At 45.6% G+C, this 18,477-nt stretch overlaps 1 protein-coding gene across 5 annotated transcripts in view; it reads right to left on the bottom strand.

The window, feature by feature from the left end:
* The window catches only part of DENND2A (DENN domain containing 2A), a 133,679-nt gene that overhangs the window by 44,802 nt on the left and 70,400 nt on the right, over window positions 1-18,477 (bottom strand). For all 5 annotated transcript variants that reach the window (XM_082693882.1, XM_082693883.1, XM_082693884.1 and 2 more), the window contains 3 exons: window positions 14,293-14,420; window positions 12,571-12,692; window positions 1,389-1,589 (listed from right to left, as the gene is read on the bottom strand). In XM_082693882.1, the coding sequence (XP_082550008.1) occupies window positions 1,389-1,589; window positions 12,571-12,692; window positions 14,293-14,420 (451 nt within the window). The remainder of the gene's footprint in view (window positions 1-1,388; window positions 1,590-12,570; window positions 12,693-14,292; window positions 14,421-18,477) is intronic.

Genomic DNA, 18,477 nt, shown 5'->3' with positions numbered 1-18,477 from the left:
TTTAATTTGCTAAAATGATGGTGAGCCTGGCAGTATGGCTGTGCATAGCCACTTTTAATTATTCTACAACTGTAGGATTTTGACCTTATAGATACCTATAATGATGCCAGAACAAGCAGAAGGGGCGTTTAAGGGAGTGGCTAGAGACACCACACCTTGGGGGCCCCCGCAGCAGCTACCATGATGGCAGAGGACAGTGACCTCGGAGGGCCTCCGAGGGGAGGCATGGAGTGAATCCGTGCTGAAAGAGACTGGGGTCCCTGGGTTAGTGGAGCTCATTCAGTAAACATCAAATAATCAATATGCAACCTGCTCCACACCCTGGGCCCTGGGCAGGACAAGGTCAATGGGGAGACCAGGAAGGGGGAGGCACCTGTCCTGGTCCCTTTGTCTGCCCTTCCTCAGCAAAACAAAGGAAAATGGCTTTTCTCCTGTTCCAACTCCAAGTCCTCTCTGACCAGGCTGCATGTTACAGGTGTTTTCTCAACCAAGGACCCTCGCGGCCCTTACTCTTCAGAGGGTACTCCGATGGGCAAGGTGACTTAACTTCATTTGAATGAGAAAGTTGGGGACGGGTGTGGTAGGGGTAAAATTATGGCTCCAAATACTGACTAACCAAACTGTTAGGAGGAACCAGCTTGTAAATGTCCCATGATTTTCAGGTCAATGCATCACTTTGAGAAATCTGATGAAACCTACAATCTTCCCCTCTGGCCTCCCTCCATCCTCCAAAACTCTCAATACAAAGTCTCATGCAGTTTTCTGGGTTTCGTGACCCCTAACTCCCATCCATCCATCCACGTACCCTGAAATGAAGAATCCCTGTTCTAAAAGTTCCCGTATGAAGTTGGTACCAAAGTTACCACTGCACAGGGACAGCACGCAGGGCTGGAATAGTGCAAAAGGGAACTGAGTCACTAGCAGACGCATTAGGAACCACATCCCCCGGACACGTTTTACCTTTCAGGTAGAAAAGAGCGAGGAAAGATGGACTTTGGACAAGTGTTGCCTCAGAACACAGGCTCCACATGGCACGGCCTCTGCATCCAGTGTTGGGCAAAGTGTGAGTTAGAGTGGGATGACTGGAGTTCTACTTTTTGAGGCCGTGAAGGAGGAGGAAATGGCCTTTTGAGGTATTGGAAACATGGTCTGGGATCACGAGGATAATGAGAATTTAGGCTGGGACAAGACGGCTACAGGACCACAGTCACTATTATGACAAAGGCCCAGAGAGCCCAGCCCTGCGGGCTTCACAGTGTCTACCTGGTCTGTGATGAAGCAGGTAGAAGAGGGCCAGTGTTCTCTTCTCTGCCCACACTCCTCTGCAACCTTCCTTTGCAGGGAAGGGAGAGTGCATATCTGCACATGAAGCTTGTTGCAAGCCTTACCTTGGGTATCTTTTTCTTCTTCCTGCCATTCTGCAGGTCTCCAAGGTTAAAGAAAGTGTCATCAGGGCTGCTGGGAGTGGAGGGGGGGCTGATTTTGGAAGGGGACCCGTACCCATCCCGACTCAGCTTCCTGGTGTCCAGCAGCTTGCAATTCCTCCTCTCTGAATTTTGCCGGAAAAAAGCCGGTTTGGCCAATGACTGCTAGAAGGGGAAAGGAGAAAAGAAAAGAAGAGTAAAGACAAAAGGCCAAGTGGGAGACAGCTGGGGGTGCCGGTGATACGGACTATGAGGTGGAGAGGGGACAGCTGGTCCTTCTTCCCAGGGTTATGCTGAGTTTGTCTCTGAGTAAGGATACAAATCCAATCCAGTCTCTCTCGCTCTCTTTTTAAGATTTTATTATTTATTTATTTATTTATCTGAGAGAGAGAGCGCGCATGATTGAATGAGTATGAACGGAAGGGCAGAGGGAGAGAGAGAAGCAGACTCCCCCCTGAGCAGGGAGCGTGATATGGAGTTTGATCCCAGGACCCTGAGATCATAAGCTGAACCAAAAGCAAATGCTTAACCGGCTGAGCCACCTAGGCACTCCCACTCCAGTCTCTCTTTTTAGGCAAGGGGGAATTCACTGGCTCAATCCCCTATTTGTACAAATCAGGCATTCTGAGAACCAAGACCTACTGTATTGGGAGGGAGACAACCTAAGCCCAGCTTTGACCCTGCTGCTGATAAGCTGAGTACCTCTTGTACGAAGAGTTTCAATCCCTAAGGCTCAGTGTCTTAGTGATTGAGAAGTGAGATTGAGAAGTGAGAAAGTGCATTTCTAAAAATGAGCCACTTTAAGGTCTAAGGCAAAAAGAAAACTGGTTAAAAAAAAAAAAAGAAAAGGAAAATAAAGAACAAAAGCCTTCCCCAAACCCTGAAACTCATAGAAGTTATTTTTCTAAAACATACTACAAATTAATGAAAAGACAAATAGGTAAACAAAACAGGAATGGAAAATTTATAGAAAAAGAAATACAATGATGCTTTGATGTAAGATTCTTAGCATCACTCATAAGAAAAAATTAAAACTCCATCAAAGAGACATTTTTCACTCTAAGATTAGCAAAGATAAATTTGGTAATTCACTAGAATACTGAAAGTGAGGGAAACAGTCCCTTTCACACTTTCATACAACGCTGGCGGAACTGGAAATTGGTACAGTTATAAGGAGCGCATGGAGCAGTGTCAAAAAATGACAAACACAGATACCTTTTCACCTAGCAGTTCCACCTGTAGGAATGGGCCCTACTGATGCATACTTGTGCAAAGTTACTTTGAACGAGGCAAGCTATACTGTCTATGTGAAATGGTTTATAAACACAAAATACTGGTAACAACCTAAATGTCCATCAGCAGAAGCTGGTCAAATAAGTTATGGTACAGTGGAGTACAATGCAGGTATAAAAAAATCTTAATGTACTGATATAGAAGGTTCCCTCAGATGCATATTGTTAAGCATAAAAAGCAAGGGACAGGGCACCTGGGTGGCTCAGTGGGTTAGGCCTCTGCCTTTGGCTCGGGTCATGGTCTCAGGGTCCTGGGATCAAGCCCCACATCGGGTGCTCTGCTCGGCAGGGAGCCTTCCCCCCCACAATCTCTCTCTGCCTGCCTCTCTCCGTCAAATAAATAAATAAATTTTTAAAAAAGGAAAAGCAGGGGCACCTGGGTGACTCAGTGGGTTAAGCCTTTGCCTTCGGCTCAGGTCGCAATCTCAGTGTCCTGGGATCAAGCCCTGCATCAGGCTCTCCGCTCTGCAGGGAGCCTGCTTCCCCCTCCCCCGCTGCCTGCCTCTCTGCCTACTTGTGATGTCTCTCTCTCTCTGTCAAATAAATTTTTTTTTAATGTTAAAAAAAGAAAAAAGCAAGGGGTAGAACTGTTGGTGTAACATTTTGATATTGTGTGTGCTAAGGGGCTATTCTGCTGGTGTATGCATAGACTAGCTCTGAAGAATACATAAGAAACTAACAGTGGTTGTTCTGGGGGAGAGAAATGGATGGTCAGGGGCAAGAGGAAGATTTGTCACCATATACTTTTCATATTCTTAAATTTTGAACCATATGAATATGTTAACATGGAAATAAATAACAGTAAGATAAAATTTAAAAACCAGTTGGGGGACGCCTGAGTGGCTCAGTTGGTTGAGCGGCTGCCTTCAGCTCAGGTCATGATCCAGCGTCCTGGGATCGAGTCCCGCATCAGGCTCCTTGCTCGGTGGGGAGCCTGCTTCTCCTTCTGCCTCTGCCTGCCACTCTGTCTGCCTATGCTCGTGCTCTCTCTCTCTCTCTGTCTCTCTGACAAATAAATAAATAAAATCTTAAAAAAAAAAACAAAACTACTTGGACTACCTGTTTCCTAAAGGTACTTTCAGGATACACACTGTATGATACTATAATTGCAAAGTGTCTTTTTTTTTTAAAGATTTTATTTATTTATTTGAAAGACAGAGATCACAAGAGGCAGGCAGAAAGAGGAAGGGAGGCAGGCTCCCCGCTGAGCAGAGAGCCCGATGTGGGGCTCGGTCCCAGGACTCTGGGATCATGACCTGAACTGAAGGCAGAGGCTTTAACCCACTGAGTCACCCAGGCACCCCTCTTTTTTTTTTTTTAAGATTTTATTTATTTATTTGAGAGAGAGACACAGAGAGAGAGGGAACACAGGCAAGGGGAGTGGGAGAGGGAGAAGCAGGCTTTCCCCTAAGCAGGGAGCCCAATGCAGGGCTCAATCCCAGGACCCAGGATCATGACCCAAGCCGAAGGCAGACGCTTAATGACTGAGCTACCCTGGCATCCCAAAGTGTTTTTTTAAAAATGAATTAATGAATTAGGTGATGAAAATGTATATAAAGCACCTAGCAAAATACCTGATACACAACAAGCAGTGAATATGTTTTTCTCATGTAACGTGGACATTTTTTCAAACCTTAATATGCTAACTGCATACTAATGTTATTTTTTAAAATATTTTATTTATTTATTTATTTATTTATTTATTTATTTATTTGAGAGAAAGAGAGAAAGCACAAGCAGGGTGAAGGGCAAAGAGAGAGGGAGAAGCAGGCTCCCCAAGAGGGAGCCTGATGCAGGGCTCAATCCCAGAACCCTGGGATCATGACCTGACCTGAAGGCAGACGTTTAACTGACTGAGCCACTCAGGTACCCCTCGTTAGTATATTATTTATGTTCTTTGCCTATTTATCTTTTGGGAACCCAGTGTTTTTCTTATTAATTTGAATGAGCTCTTTATTTAGAATAGATATGAAATATTTGTCAGTTTTACTGCAAGTGTGTTTTTCCCATTTTTTTATCATATAAAATTTTTATATATGAAAATCTGTTTATCTTTTCTGTGCAATTGATTTAATCTTGCCTCTCTAGAAAATCTGTATCTTTTTAGAAGTTTAATACATACTTAATTACATTCTCTTTTGGATTTTTGTAGTCTACTTTGAACATATTTTATTCATTAATCCATCAGTAATTTATTTTTTTATATGTTAGTCTAAACTGATTTTTCTCCAAGCTAAGTTATTCCATTTAATAAATGAGTCTTGTCTTTCACTATCAGTTTACAAGGCCACATTCACTATATCTTAAATTCATAGAATAGTCTTCTTCTGTTCCATTGATTTCTCAATTCTTGTAGTTCTGAATAGTATATAACCTTTTCTAAAGATTTCTGGGAATAAAGACTCCTCACTTTCCTAAGTGGCCTGCTCCGATGTTTGAATCATGAGTCTACAGGGTGCAATCAACTGCTTAGTACCACAAGCCCTGAGTAGAAAAAGCCAGTATGGTTTGCTCACTGTGGGCATCTTAATAATTACACGAGCACAAAAAGAAGGAAGAATGACAAGCTTTTTTACAGACCAAATTCCATCTGTAGTGAGATCCAAGCAAATGGCCCCATTTCTTTCACGGCATTAGAACTGCCTATCAAATTAGTCGGCAAAAAGCAGGAACCTGTTTTCAGTAGACTTCTAAGTTGTGAGTGTTTGTTCAAAGATCTGACCTATGAAAAGCTCTGAGAAGAAAGAACACAGAAAGATATCAAAACATGGCACCCAGTTCTGTAAAGAGTGTTCAGAGACCTGCCTGGGGTCTGGGGTTGTGTGGGCTGCATCCCCTTGTGGTGACACTGCTGGGGAATGGGGCCCTGGTGTGCCCCCCAGAGCACCCAGAATCAGCCTCAAAAAATGTCCAGGGAGCTTTCGTGAGGGGGTGGAATTTCAGCTGCTACTTAACTGATAACAAAGGATCTACAGGGCTCTGGGGTAGAGCATTCTCAAGTAGCACAATCTGAGAAGAGGCATAGAAGTGAGGAAGTGCAAATTAGCCCAGAGGGATGCATGGATGGCTCAGCTGGTTAAGCATCTCCTTTCAGCTTCTGCTTTCAGCTCAGGTCCTGATCCCCGGTTCCTGGGATCGAGTCTTGAATCGGGTTCCTTGCTCAGCGAGGGAGCCTGCTTCTCCTTCTGCCTGTTGTTACCCTGGCTTGTGCTCTCTCTCTGACAAATAAATAAATAAAATCTTAAAATAAAAAAAAGTTAGACCAGAGAGGGTGCTCATGGCTCAGAGTGAGTGCATTGAAACAGATGGAAGAGATCATGCAGCCATTATGACATCGAATTGTCTGTGGAAGGCCTTTGAAAATGAGGGTGTGAATCTTAGTCCTTAGCAGGGGGCAGCAAGTTTTTTCTTAAAGGCCAGACAGTAAATATTTTCGGCTTTGTCACAATTATACAACTCCGCCCTTGCCACTTCAAAAGCAGCCATACACAATATGTATGTGAACGAGCATGGCCATGTTCCAGGAAAACTTGATTTACTAAACCAGTCACCCAGCAGTAGTTTGCCAAACTTGAACTATAGTATTAAAAGGAAAGACACTGCAGGATCCTCGGGATGACTATGTCAGGCTGTGGCCCAGAAAAGTTTAGAGCTTTTGATCAGAAAGCCTCACACCAACATGTCTTGGTGATAACACGCCCATTCCATTGTGTCTCTCTGGAACAGCCTCTAGGAAGGGGCCTACCTCTGTTGAAGAGGCCCACAGAGTTTCCCTAATCTCATAAACACTGGATTCACGACGGACCCAGCAAAAGATCTGTGGTGTCCAAGAAAGAAAAGCAGACAAGAACTCTGTTGAAACTTCATGAGTTATTTTGGGGAACCAAGTGTGATGGGCCCTGGCCAGGGGCCTTCCTGGTGGGGAGGAGAGGGAAACTGCGTGCCTCCCTAGAGGGAGATGACCTGGACTTGACCCAGAGTTCTCGTCTGAGAATGGTGGTTTAATTCCTTCCTTTCTTCCATTGTCCCTGTCTTACCTCCTCAGGACACAGTGATGTAAAGAGAAGAAGAGTCCTTGATACAAAATATCTCATCTCTTCTGTACCTAACTCCACCTCATTCCTACTCTCTTTCCTAAAGGCCTCCTCCAAGTACCCAGATGTCATTCTCACAAGCATACACATTTGTTCATATACGCCCACAGGTACACATATTTCCATATACACACAGAGAAATACATAGGAAGGCATATATACATATTTCAACAATTGACACATTATACTATTGTAAAGAAAGACATTACATTTATTTATTTTTTATTTTTTTAAGATTTTATTTATTAACTTGACAGACAGAGATCACAAGTAGGCAGAGAAGCAGGCAGAGAGAGAGGGAGACGCAGGCTCCCCGCTGAGCAGAGAGCCCGATGCGGGGCTCGATCCCAGGACCCTGGGATCATGACCTGAGCCGAAGGCAGAGGCTTTAACCCACTGAGCCACCCAGGCGCCCCAAGAAAGACATTACATTTAAATGACAGGATACCATACAGGCAATAAAGATTATTTAAAAAAAGAAATTAATGATGTGGGGAAATATTCAGGATAAATATAAAAAACCAGCAAAAATACAAAAGTATATATACCTCATCCCAAGTCTTTTTTATGTACACACACACACATACATACACACGTGCACACTAATAATTTATTATAGAAAAAATAAAAATTCTTAATTTTGGATGAGTTTTATATTCCTCATCATCTTTTTCAGTATTAAAAAAAACTTTTTAAAAAAGATTTTGTTTATTTCAGACAAAGAGAGTGAGCACAAGAGAGGGGGTGTGAGAGGAAGAAGCAGATTCCCCACTGAGCAGAGAGTCAGACATGGTGCCAGATCCTGGGACTCCAGGATTATGACCTGAGCTGAAGACAGACGACTGAGCCCCTTAAAAAACTTTTGTGATGAGAATGTTGTGATAGGATGAAATAAGGTTATTTTTAAAAAGAATACAAACTGAGGGATGCCTGGGTGGCTCAGTTGGTTAAGCCGCTGCCTTCGGCTCAGGTCATGATCCCAGCGTCCTGGGATCGAGTCCCACATCGGGCTCCTTGCTCAGCAGGGAGCCTGCTTCTCCCTCTGCCTCTGCCTGCCATTCTGTCTGCCTGTGCTCACTCTCTCCCCCTCTCTCTCTCTGATAAAAAAAAAAAAAAATACATACTGAAAAGCCTAATTCTCTGTATTTACCAAACATACATAAATAGTACTTACATTGCAGGCACTAGACTAAGTGGTTTACAAGTGTGAATTGGTTTTTAAGATTTTATTTATTTATTTGACAGAGAGAGACACAGTAAGAGAGGGAACACAAGCAGGGGGAGAAAGAGTGAGAGAAGTAGGCTCCCTACTGCCTGATGTGGGACTGGATCCCAGGACAGGATCCTGGGATTATGACCTGAGCTGAAGGCATATGCTTCACCAACTGAGCCACTCAGGTGCCTCTACAAGTATGAATTTGATTAATCTTCATAAGATCCCTAAGAGGAGAGTACTATAATTGTTCTTTTTTTTTTTTTTTTTTTTTTACAGATTTTATGTATTTATCTATCAGAGAGAGAGAACAAACAGGGGTGGGGAGGGCCAGAGGCAGAGGCAGAAGCAGACTTCCCGCTGAGCTGGGAGCCCAATGCGAAGCTGGATCCCAGCAACCTGAGATCATGACCCAAGCTGAAGGCAGCTGCTTAACCAACTGAGCCATCCAGGCATCCCTAATTGTTCCTATTTTATCAATGACAAAGCTGACACGTGTAGATGAGAACATCTGCCCAAAGTCACACAGCTAGCAAGTGGTCTAGGCAAGTTTTGAATGCAGGCAGTCAGACTCTAGAACTCACATGCTTGACCAGATACTGCCTCTCTATAGTTACGGTTCAGTGATGTACAGTTTTTGGTGGGAGATGGTGTGGGTGGGTTCTCCAGGCAACCAGAGAATGCTAGTTAATGGTACATTTTGTTCCCTAACGTCTACATGCCAGTGCCTAAGAAAAAAAAAAATGCCTTGGGCACCTGGGTGGCTCAGTCAGTTAAGTGTCCAACACTTGATCTCGGCTCAGGTCTTGATCTCAGGGCTGTGAGTTCAAGCCCCAAGCTGGGCTCCACACTGGGCATGGAACCTGCTTAAGAAAAAATGGCGCGAGCCTAGATTTCCTTTATTACAAAAATTAGTCCCTAACACATTTAGTGTGCCATTCTAGGTGTGGGGATGGTGGGTAATACACAGCAGGAAAAGAAAATGGCTTAATCTCAGGAGCTTGCCTTGTGTGTTATTAACCATGAGCATCTGCCCCCAACTGCACAATTGCAGTTGATTTCAGCTGTCTGTCCAGCTGACCCTGACCTCTGGACTGGGACTGGGCACGATCTCATTAAATGAAAATCCTAAAAGCTGTTATAGGCTCTTCAGAGACTGATAGAGGAGGGGGCCACAGAGGGATAGCTTCTGCCAATTCTAAGGTCCCAGATGCGGCCCAGATGCAGCAGACGCTCCATGAATATTTGATGAGCTAAACGGAGGAAGTGGTGAAGTCTGCAGCTGTCCCCCACAATGGGGGCACCAACCGGACACCCAGATGTTGGAGAGCAGAGGAATGAGCATGGACGCTGAGTCCTGCTGATGACTTGCAAAGAGCTGAAAGCAGCCTTCGTGTACCAGGGGCAATCCGACATGCTTCCTGGGCACCCAAACTGTCCTTCTGCACGACAGCTGCTTCTGGACCTCAAGCTCTTGCTGACGTGATTACCTACTGTGTTTAGCTGTTGTGGTGATAGAGGACTGGGGTTTGCTCTAGCCTGGCAGGAAGGGGAAGAAAAGGGCTGTTGGGTCCTTATTCTCTGGCATGAGGGAGGAGCACCCGGCTCAGACTGCACAGCTGCTGTGGGCAGATGTTGCTCATTGTTCCAAGAGGTGAGCAGTGCCTTCCCAGCATGAGAGGAGGGCAGGGGAAAGCCAGGTAGGACACGAAGGGGCAGACTGAGTTGTGACCCCCTTCCTCTGTCAAGCCAAGCTTATCCACTATGGGAAATGAAGGGCTTCCTGAATGTTGAAGGCATCTATAACCAATGAAAATACACTTCAGAGGCAAGTAGGAACTGTCTTCTAATGATCTGTTGGGCTGGATGCTTCCAGAACATTCTTCCATACGAGAAGCAAAATTGCAGTTAACTAGCTTTCACAAGAATGACAGGAATTGGTTTGGTTACATGAGATCTACCCTTTATGATGGATTCTACCTTCAACTCTCTTCAGGAGGACTAGTGGCAGATAGACTCCCTGAGTGACCACTGAACACAAAAGGCATGATTTCTGTGCAGACCCCCACTTGCTAGCAAATGCTGTCCTCCCCTGGGGCCTAGAGAGGAACATGGCTTCCTTTCTTGGGCTGGAAACAGATCTTTGCAATGGGATTTAAACTGATACTTGCAGCCTAGATTTGGCCTTCCTTTACTTAATTTCTTGAACAACTACACACTGTATAACAACTATTTATAGGGGACACAAACATATTACTGAGGAACTTGAGGAATTCATAACATAGCTGGGGAGATTGATTTTTTTTTTAAGATTTTATTTATTTATTTGACAGAGAGATAGAGAGAAAGCACAAGTAGGCAGAGTGGCAGGCAGAGGAAGAGGGAGAAGCAGGCTCTCCACAGAGCAGGGAGCCGGATTCGGGCCTCGATCCCAGGACCCCAGGATAATGACCCAAGCCAAAGGCAGACACTTAACCCACTGAACCACCCAGGCACCCCTGGGGAGATGTTTTTAAGATACATTACACAACTAAATAATATTTCAAATAATCAAAGAGATATAATAATGCAGTATACACAATTTGGTATAAAATGAACACTTCAGCCCACTGAGTTAGAGGGGAGGGAGTTCCAGGGACTGGAATGACCTAGAAGTTTCCTGAAGGAAGCATGATTGATCTGGGCCTTAAAGGATGGGGAGAGAAAGGCAAGAACGAAGGGCAGACATAGAAATGACCTAACACAGGGATGGGCAAAATACAACGTGTGGGCCATATCAGGCCCTCCATCTGCTTTTATATAGGCCATGACCTAAGAATAGTTCTTACATTTTTTTTTAAGATTTTATTTGTATTTATTTGACAAAGAGAGATCACAAGTAGGCAGAAAGGCAGGCAGAGAGAGAGGGGGAAACAGGCTCCCTGCCGAGCAGAGAGCCCGATGAGGAACTCAATCCCAGGACCCTGAAATCATGACCTGAGCTGAAGGCAGAGGCCCAAACCCACTGAGCCACCCAGGCACCCCAGTTCTTACATTTTTAAATGGTTGGTGGGGTGTCTGGGTGGCTCAGTTGATTAAGCCTTTGGCTCAGGACATGATGAGGGTTCTGGGATCGGGTCCTGTGTCGAGCACCCTGCTCAGTGTGGAGTTTGCTTGTCCCTCTCCCTCTATCCCTCCCCCCAGCTCATACTCTCTCTTTCTCTCTCAAATAAATAAACAGCATCTTTAAAACATTTTTAAATGATTGGAAAATAAGTAATATTTCATGATGTGAAAATTACATAAAAATCAAATTTTGGTGTCTATAAAGTTTTTTTTTAGTTTTTTTTTTAAAGATTTTATTTATTTATTTGACAGAGATCACAAGTAGGCAGAGAGGCAGGTAGGGTGGGGGGAAGGGAGCCCGATGAGGGGCTCGATCCCAGGACCCTGAGATCATGACCTGAGCCAAAGGCACCCACTGAGCCACCGAGGCGCCTCATTAAGGTTTTTTGTTGTTGTTTTTAAAGATTTTATTTATTTATTTGACAGATAGAGATCACAAGTAGGCAGAGAGGCAGGCAGAGAGAGAGGAGGAAGCAGGCTCCCTGCCGAGCAGAGAGCCCGATGTGGGACTCGATCCCAGAACCCTGAGATCATGACCTGAGCCGAAGGCAGAGGCTTAACCCACTGAGCCACCCAGGCGCCCCTAAGTTTTTTTTTTTTTTAATACACAGCACATTCTTTTGTTTAGATACTGTCTACTGCTGCTTTACACTCCAATGGCAGCACTGGGTAGTTACAACAGAGAGTCTATATTTACTTTCTGGTCTTTTGGGGGAAATGTTTGCCAGTCCTGGGCCTCTAATATCAGAGGGGCAATTAATAGGCTCTTGCTGGAGGGGAGCTTTTGTATGTAGGAAATTAGGTAGTAACGGGTACCCAGGGATCAATTATGAAAGATTATTTAATGTCAAGCTAAGGAATATGAATTCAATCCTGTAGGCAATGCGTTATATAGAATAGAGTTTTATTATCTATATGTACATGGTGCAAAATTCCAAAAGGGTCAAAAGGATATTCTGTAAAAAATATCAGTTTCTACCTTGTCCTCCATGTATTCACCCAGACAGCTCCACAGATGTCCCTACTTACTCATTCTGAGGTTTCTGTATAGAGATAATCTTCTGTATACATGTATACATGTATGTATATTTTTCTATTTAAAACCCCACAAATGGTAGCATGCTATAAAAGTACTGTTTCTGCACCAGAAACTTTGTTTTAGGTCAGGACAATCTTTATAGTTGTATAATATGGGTATACTGTCATATTTACTCAGCTTGACCCAGAAGCTACAATACTATTTTAGGATGCCTGGTTGAGCAGAGGGGTTCCAGAAAAACTAGAGGCAGAAGAGCAGGCAGGCGGCCAATACATACATCCAGGAGCCCAGCAATGAGGGTGGCCTGGCATTTCAGTATAATCCAGAACTCCACTCAGGGTCATCATGCTGGGTGGGTGGGGGGGGACCCCTCTCCCTGCACTGCTCCCCTGGGGACTCATACCTTAGACGATGTGTCAGGAATGGAAGAAGTGGGAGAACCAGGAAAGGTCAAGACGCATTTCTTTCCCAGGCAGCGACCATGTAACTCAACATCCTCATAAGGGTTTTCCTTCATTGGCGGATCTGTGGTCAAAGTCAGCAAGTCAGGAACTGGGAACATCAAGTAAGTTTGCCTTATCAGGTATCTACTCAACACCTTGGCCTCTCCGTGTGGGGATGTCTGCTATCTTGTTACCCATTCACACCCTTCCTCCTGTACCCTGATTTTCACTGGGGTAACTTCCCATGTCCTCAGTCTTAGGTCTTAGGTGTACAGAGTTAACTCCATTCTGAGCTGCAGAGCTTTAGCCAATCAGAGTATCGCCAGTCCCTGACTCAGTGTCCAGGTCAGGGAAGGGCTCATATCCCAAGCTTACACCAATCAGTGCACAGATTCCTGGGCTATGAAGATGAACAAGGGACCTAAACCAGTCTCGTCAGAGTCGGAGTGAACCTCAGGTTTTTCTTGGGTGCAGCACAAGGGTTCTTGTTTTCCAACTGGAAGGTACGGATTCTCCAGAACTGATGGGAAAGCTGCTGAGCACAGCGCTAACCCAAGAGATAGGAAACAAGGGAGAGCAGGCCAGTTTGGGTCACACGAGCCAACAAATGCCCTTGGTACTTCAGCGGGGTCTTCTGTTCTCTGTAACTGAAAGCTGCCCCGTCAGGTAACATGGAAGACCGGATCTCATACCACTTTGGACCTGGGAAGCCTACGGCTTTGGCAGCAACCCACCTCCACAACTTGGACACCAGAATTCAGATTGTCCATGGTGAAATTCAGAGCTCGGCTAAACACACACACCCGTCTTCCAGTCTCCTGTATTCTCCCACCACAGAGTCTTCTCTTCTGGTACTGGTGACTGTATGCACATATGCGTATGTGTATCTGCTCTACCTGCCCCTTGCCTGTGGCTGCATGTGAGCTTCTCCTTCTTACCAGCTCCTTTCTTCCTGACTACCCACCTCCGTGGACAAGCGGACAGTGGGCCCAGCTCCCCCCCCAGTCAAACTGTGATGCTCCCTGCGGAGTAGTTAACTCACTAATTCAAGTGCATCTGAGCTCCACTTGAGAATTTAAAAGAATTAAGGCAACATTAGATATATTTTTAATAAGAGACTTTCATTTTAGTCTGAGTTTCGATGCCCTGTTACCGCCACACTCTATAGACTCAGGCAGAGGGTGGCGGCCCGAGTTTTCCTTCATTCGGTAGTCCCCACACTTGACTGAGCATCTGTGACACACGGGGAACTCTGCCTTCCATTTTCTCCCACACCCCACCCGACCAGCAGCTGTGGTCATCTTTAGTATACGGATGAGAGAACTGAAGTTCAGAGGAGCTAAGGCCCCAGCTCAGTGGCATACAGCTAACACAGCAGAGCCAAGAGTCAGGCATGGCCACCGAAACTCCACGTCTCCAGCGTGTCCTGCCGTACCCTGCTGCCTCTGTGGCAGTTTCTGAGCAGCCTTTCCACACTCCTCCCTGGTCCCCGTGCTCTCACATGTCCCTCGAGGGTCCCTCTCTCTCACCCCTCCCGGCTCACTCATTTATCTGAATACAGGTATTTCTTCGAGACTCTGTGCATGTGCGTGCATGCGTGTGTGTTTCAAGCACTCAGCCCCATTTCCTTTCTCCCCTTTCTCACAAACTCATTCCCATGCACAGGCACGTGGGCCTCTTACCTAGAATGTCTTCGTAGACGTTCTCCTCGGATAAAGTGCGTGTGAGCCCCAGCTTGGTCTGTGCGTACCAGTCCACCCTGCTGTTCTCAGAGGAGGACTGCAGTAAGTCTTCAAACTCATAGGACTTTCTGGTTTGTACAAGGTGGGAGAAAAGCAAACAAGAACTCGAATCAAACTAGGCTGGTCCAGAGATTATATACCAAACAATTTTCTTCCTGCAAACATTTCTTTTACTGAAATCAACTCTGTTTCTTGCAAGAAGGTATGAAAATCCTTAAATAAAAAGTGTCGCTTTTATGTGAAAGAATGTTTACACTGTTAATGCTGTGTAAAGGTAGCAAAGTGTGTGTACACACACACACACACACAGAGTCCCAACTTTGGAATCAATCATATACATAGAAAAGAAGAAGAAGGGAAGGAAGTGAAATATACAGCTACTATCTCGGGAGTGACGAATGGCTCGTGGCTTCTCTTCACTTTCACTTTACTGGACTTTTTAAACACTCTACAATGTTTACAGAGCACACACTCATGATCGGAAAGGAGCAGCGAAGTCCAGTTCAGAGTGGACCAGAGGCCTGGGCACCTCCCTACTTTTCTCACTGAGGGGTTATTATCCGAATGAAACTCAGAGGCCAGCTGAGACACCTCCCCGCCCCATCTGCCCCTCAGAGATCGATGCAAGTGTGGCTGCTTCTCTGTCCATGGCTGGGCTCACTCTCTGGCTATCACCCTCACCTGTATCCACAGGGGCTGTCCCTGTCCTGCTGGGGCTGACTTAATGCAAAGTCCAGGCCCTTGTCCCGCCCTGCCCACTCAGCCACTCACCTTGAGTTTGTTTGATTTCTGAAGCTTCACTGAACATTTGGGAGTGACCATGAGGTAGACCGTAAGAAGAAATACACAGGACCTCGGCCGCCTCACAGGTTCAGTCCATCTCCTCTTTTTTCTCCTCTCTCCTTATCCTTCTCCAAAGTAACCCACAACCTCCCTCCCCGCCCCTCCACCACCCCCCAGTTGGAGCAGGACCATGCTGCCCACTCAGGCTCGGGAATCCATCTCCAGCAGACTTGTCAAGAATTTGTGTTGAACATACTCGCCTTCCCTGAACAGGAGGAAGACAGACATTCACCAGAGCATGCACAAATAAACAGAGTGGTAAACTGTGTTAAGCTCAGTGACAGAAAAGCACAGAGAGACTGTCAAGGAGGCTTCATTTTTCGGCTGGGGATGCATCAGGTAAGGCCGTGCTGACAAAGTTACTCATTAAAGCTGAGACCTGGAAAACAGAAGAAAGACCTCGGCTGGGGGAAGAGTATTCCGAGAAGAGGAAAGGGCACCTGTGAAGATCCTGTGGCCGCAGGAACTTGGGGCATTTGTGGAGGGGACACACAGACATTCGGCAAGGCTGTACCGCAAGGACAGGGTGGCGAGTGCTGGGCGACAAGAGGGCAGAGCCAGGCAAGGGCCATTTGCCCACCTTCCATGCTTTGGGGTTTCTTGCATTTTGTTTTATTTTTTCATTTTTTTAAAAGCAGGCTCCGCATCCAGCATGGGCCCCAAACTTACAACCCTGAGACCAATACCTGAGTTGAGACCAAGAGTTGGCTGCTCAATTGACTGAGCACCCAGGCAGGTGCCCCTGGGGTTTCTTGCATTTTATATCTTTCCCTCTTGGCTAGTTTCCTTCTCTCTTTAAACACACACACAGGTTTCCTCTAGAAAAACTTTCCCTGGAAGCAATGACCCTCGTAATCTGTGATTTCTCACCTTCCTTGCCAACAGTTGTAAACTGGCATGGGTTGGGTTTGGGAGGAGGAGGGAAGAGCTGAAGCTCTCTGTCTATTCCTTTACTGGAGCTCACTGGTTTTTCTTCCTTTTAAAAACCGGCTCACTGGTTTTCCTTCCTTTCCTGGCCTCTGTATGCATCCCTTTTCTGAAGCTGCCCCCTGAAGCTCACTAGTGAGTTTCTGGTAAAACCTAACCACTTCCTGGGGCCTTTCTGTGGGCCAGGGCTGGTATTCTAATGAGACAAGCAAAGAAATTGAGAATAAGCATTTAGAAACGTTTTAAAAATTTCTTTTTTTTTTTTTTTATTTAAGTAATTTCTATACCCAACATGGGACTCGAACTCATGACCCCAAGATCAAGTGTAACTGCGAGATGCCCATGTTGAGACACTTTTAAATCAATTTGACAGAATAAATTTCTAAAACACAACTAGAACTTGCACAGTGTTGTCTTTTTTCATGTCACTGCTCTGTCATTCTTTTTTATTGTATTTTACAAAAGTTTTGTTCAGCAAAGCATTGCAAACACAGGCTCACAGGTCCCCCTAGGGTTTGAGGAGCTGGGTGCAAGGACGCCCACATGCTACTTCTCCCCTCATACAACTGCCTGTGCCTTCATGGGCTCTCTTCCTGGTCCTTTCCCTCTTTCTGGGCTTTGGGCGTATCCCAAGGTTTTTCTTTAAATTCTCAACTTCGCATCTCCACATCTGAATTCATCACCCCTGATCTCCACTCCACCCTTGTTCCTTCTAATCCTGAGCTCAGCCTGTGGCGTGGCCCAGGAACACAAAGAATGGCCAGGCTTCCAGCTTTTAGCCTAGGTGCCTATGGTTTGTTTTTTGTTTGTTTGTTTGTTTGTTTGTTTGTTTTTAACAGAGAGATCACAAGTAGGCAGAGAGAGAGGAAGGAAAGCAGGCTCCCTGCTGAGCAGAGAGCCCGATGTGGGGCTCTATCCCAGGACCCTAGGATCATGACCCAAGCCGAAGGCAGAGGCTTTAATCCACTGAGCCACCCAGGCGCCCCAAGTGCATATGGTTTTTAAGTCAGGTCATGAGGCTGAAAACTGTCACTTATACCCTGGGGGGCCTGACTCACTCACAGGAGCTCAGGCTGTGAAGGAAGGGCTCTCTCTCCATGCGCCCCTTCTTCCACCCCTTGAGGTATCCAGCCAGGAGAGGAAGGACTGAGCTTCAGAGCTCCAGGAGATGGGGTCTAGGCAAGTGGGAAGCAGATCTGAGTTGTTTTCTCTAGGATGGGATTGTGTGTACCCCGCCCCCAACTCCCGAACACTCCCTAGTCCGGGATGCCTAGCTGAGGCTGGTACTAGCCAGGCAGCGGCTTGGGGATGGGGGTGTGGTGGTCTCTGAGCCAGAGCAGAGCAAAGTTACTGGGCTGGAGTGGGGCACAGCTCCTGGGTTTTACCTGCTGAGTCAACCAGATCATGTCCCCAGCACGCACACTGCCTAGATTTGGTAAGGAACATGCAAACTGTTCAAAGAGATCACAGAATCATTTACTCAACATTTACTGAGTAGTGACTAAGGGCTTTACTCAGATTAGCACGTTTGAACTTTGCAACAACCTTGTGAGAAATTACTACTATTATCCATACTTTATACATGAAAATAAAGAGATGGAAAGAGGTTAGATAAATTGCTCAAGGTCACACGGGGAGAAAGTGGTAGAGTCAGGGTCAGAACCTGGAAGTCTGGCGATGAATGGTGCTCTTAGTGCAGGCACTAGGTGGAATCTGGATGTAAGTCAATATGGGAGGAAATGTGTAGTCACAGAAAGGTTTTAATACCTTTATTTACATATTAACCTTGCACAAAAGGGAATTTCAAAAGGCCAACAGTAACCACATCCAAACTGGCTTCTCTCTTGTTTTAAACATTTCCATATTTGTTCCACATCCAGTCCATATGTTTAATAAGCATCTTCTGGGGACTGAGTTGAGCCCACAGCTGGTGATGCAAAGGCAAGAAGTCCCTGCCTTCGGGACAGCCCACAGCCTGGTGAAGGGGTGTAACCGCCTCTCAGCCTCAGTTTGCTTCTCGGGCCCTCAAATTATTATGTGATTGTGGTACTTCTTAGTTTTAGAGATGCTGGAATGCTCCAATGGGCTCACTGAAGCTTGCTGACAAGGGTTATAACTTAGATATTATCCCAATTTTGACAACCAATGCCAAATACTGTGATTTCAAGTAGTATTTTGAAGGTTATTCATGACCTTTCCATATTTTTGTAAATGAACTACTGTCTTACAAGCTCCTCCCCCATTGAATGACCCATGGGAATCTCAAAATGAGTAAATCCGAAATTGAACTCAGCCTCCCATTCTCTCTCCTGGATGAGGACCAGCTCCTCCTCCAATGCTCCTCAGCAAAGGCTA

The sequence above is a fragment of the Mustela nivalis genome, assembly GCF_964662115.1.
Source record: "Mustela nivalis genome assembly, chromosome: 12".
NCBI classification, from domain to species: domain Eukaryota; kingdom Metazoa; phylum Chordata; class Mammalia; order Carnivora; family Mustelidae; genus Mustela; species Mustela nivalis.
Note: the sequence above shows the minus strand (reverse complement) of the source record. Positions and strands in the feature narration are given on the sequence as shown.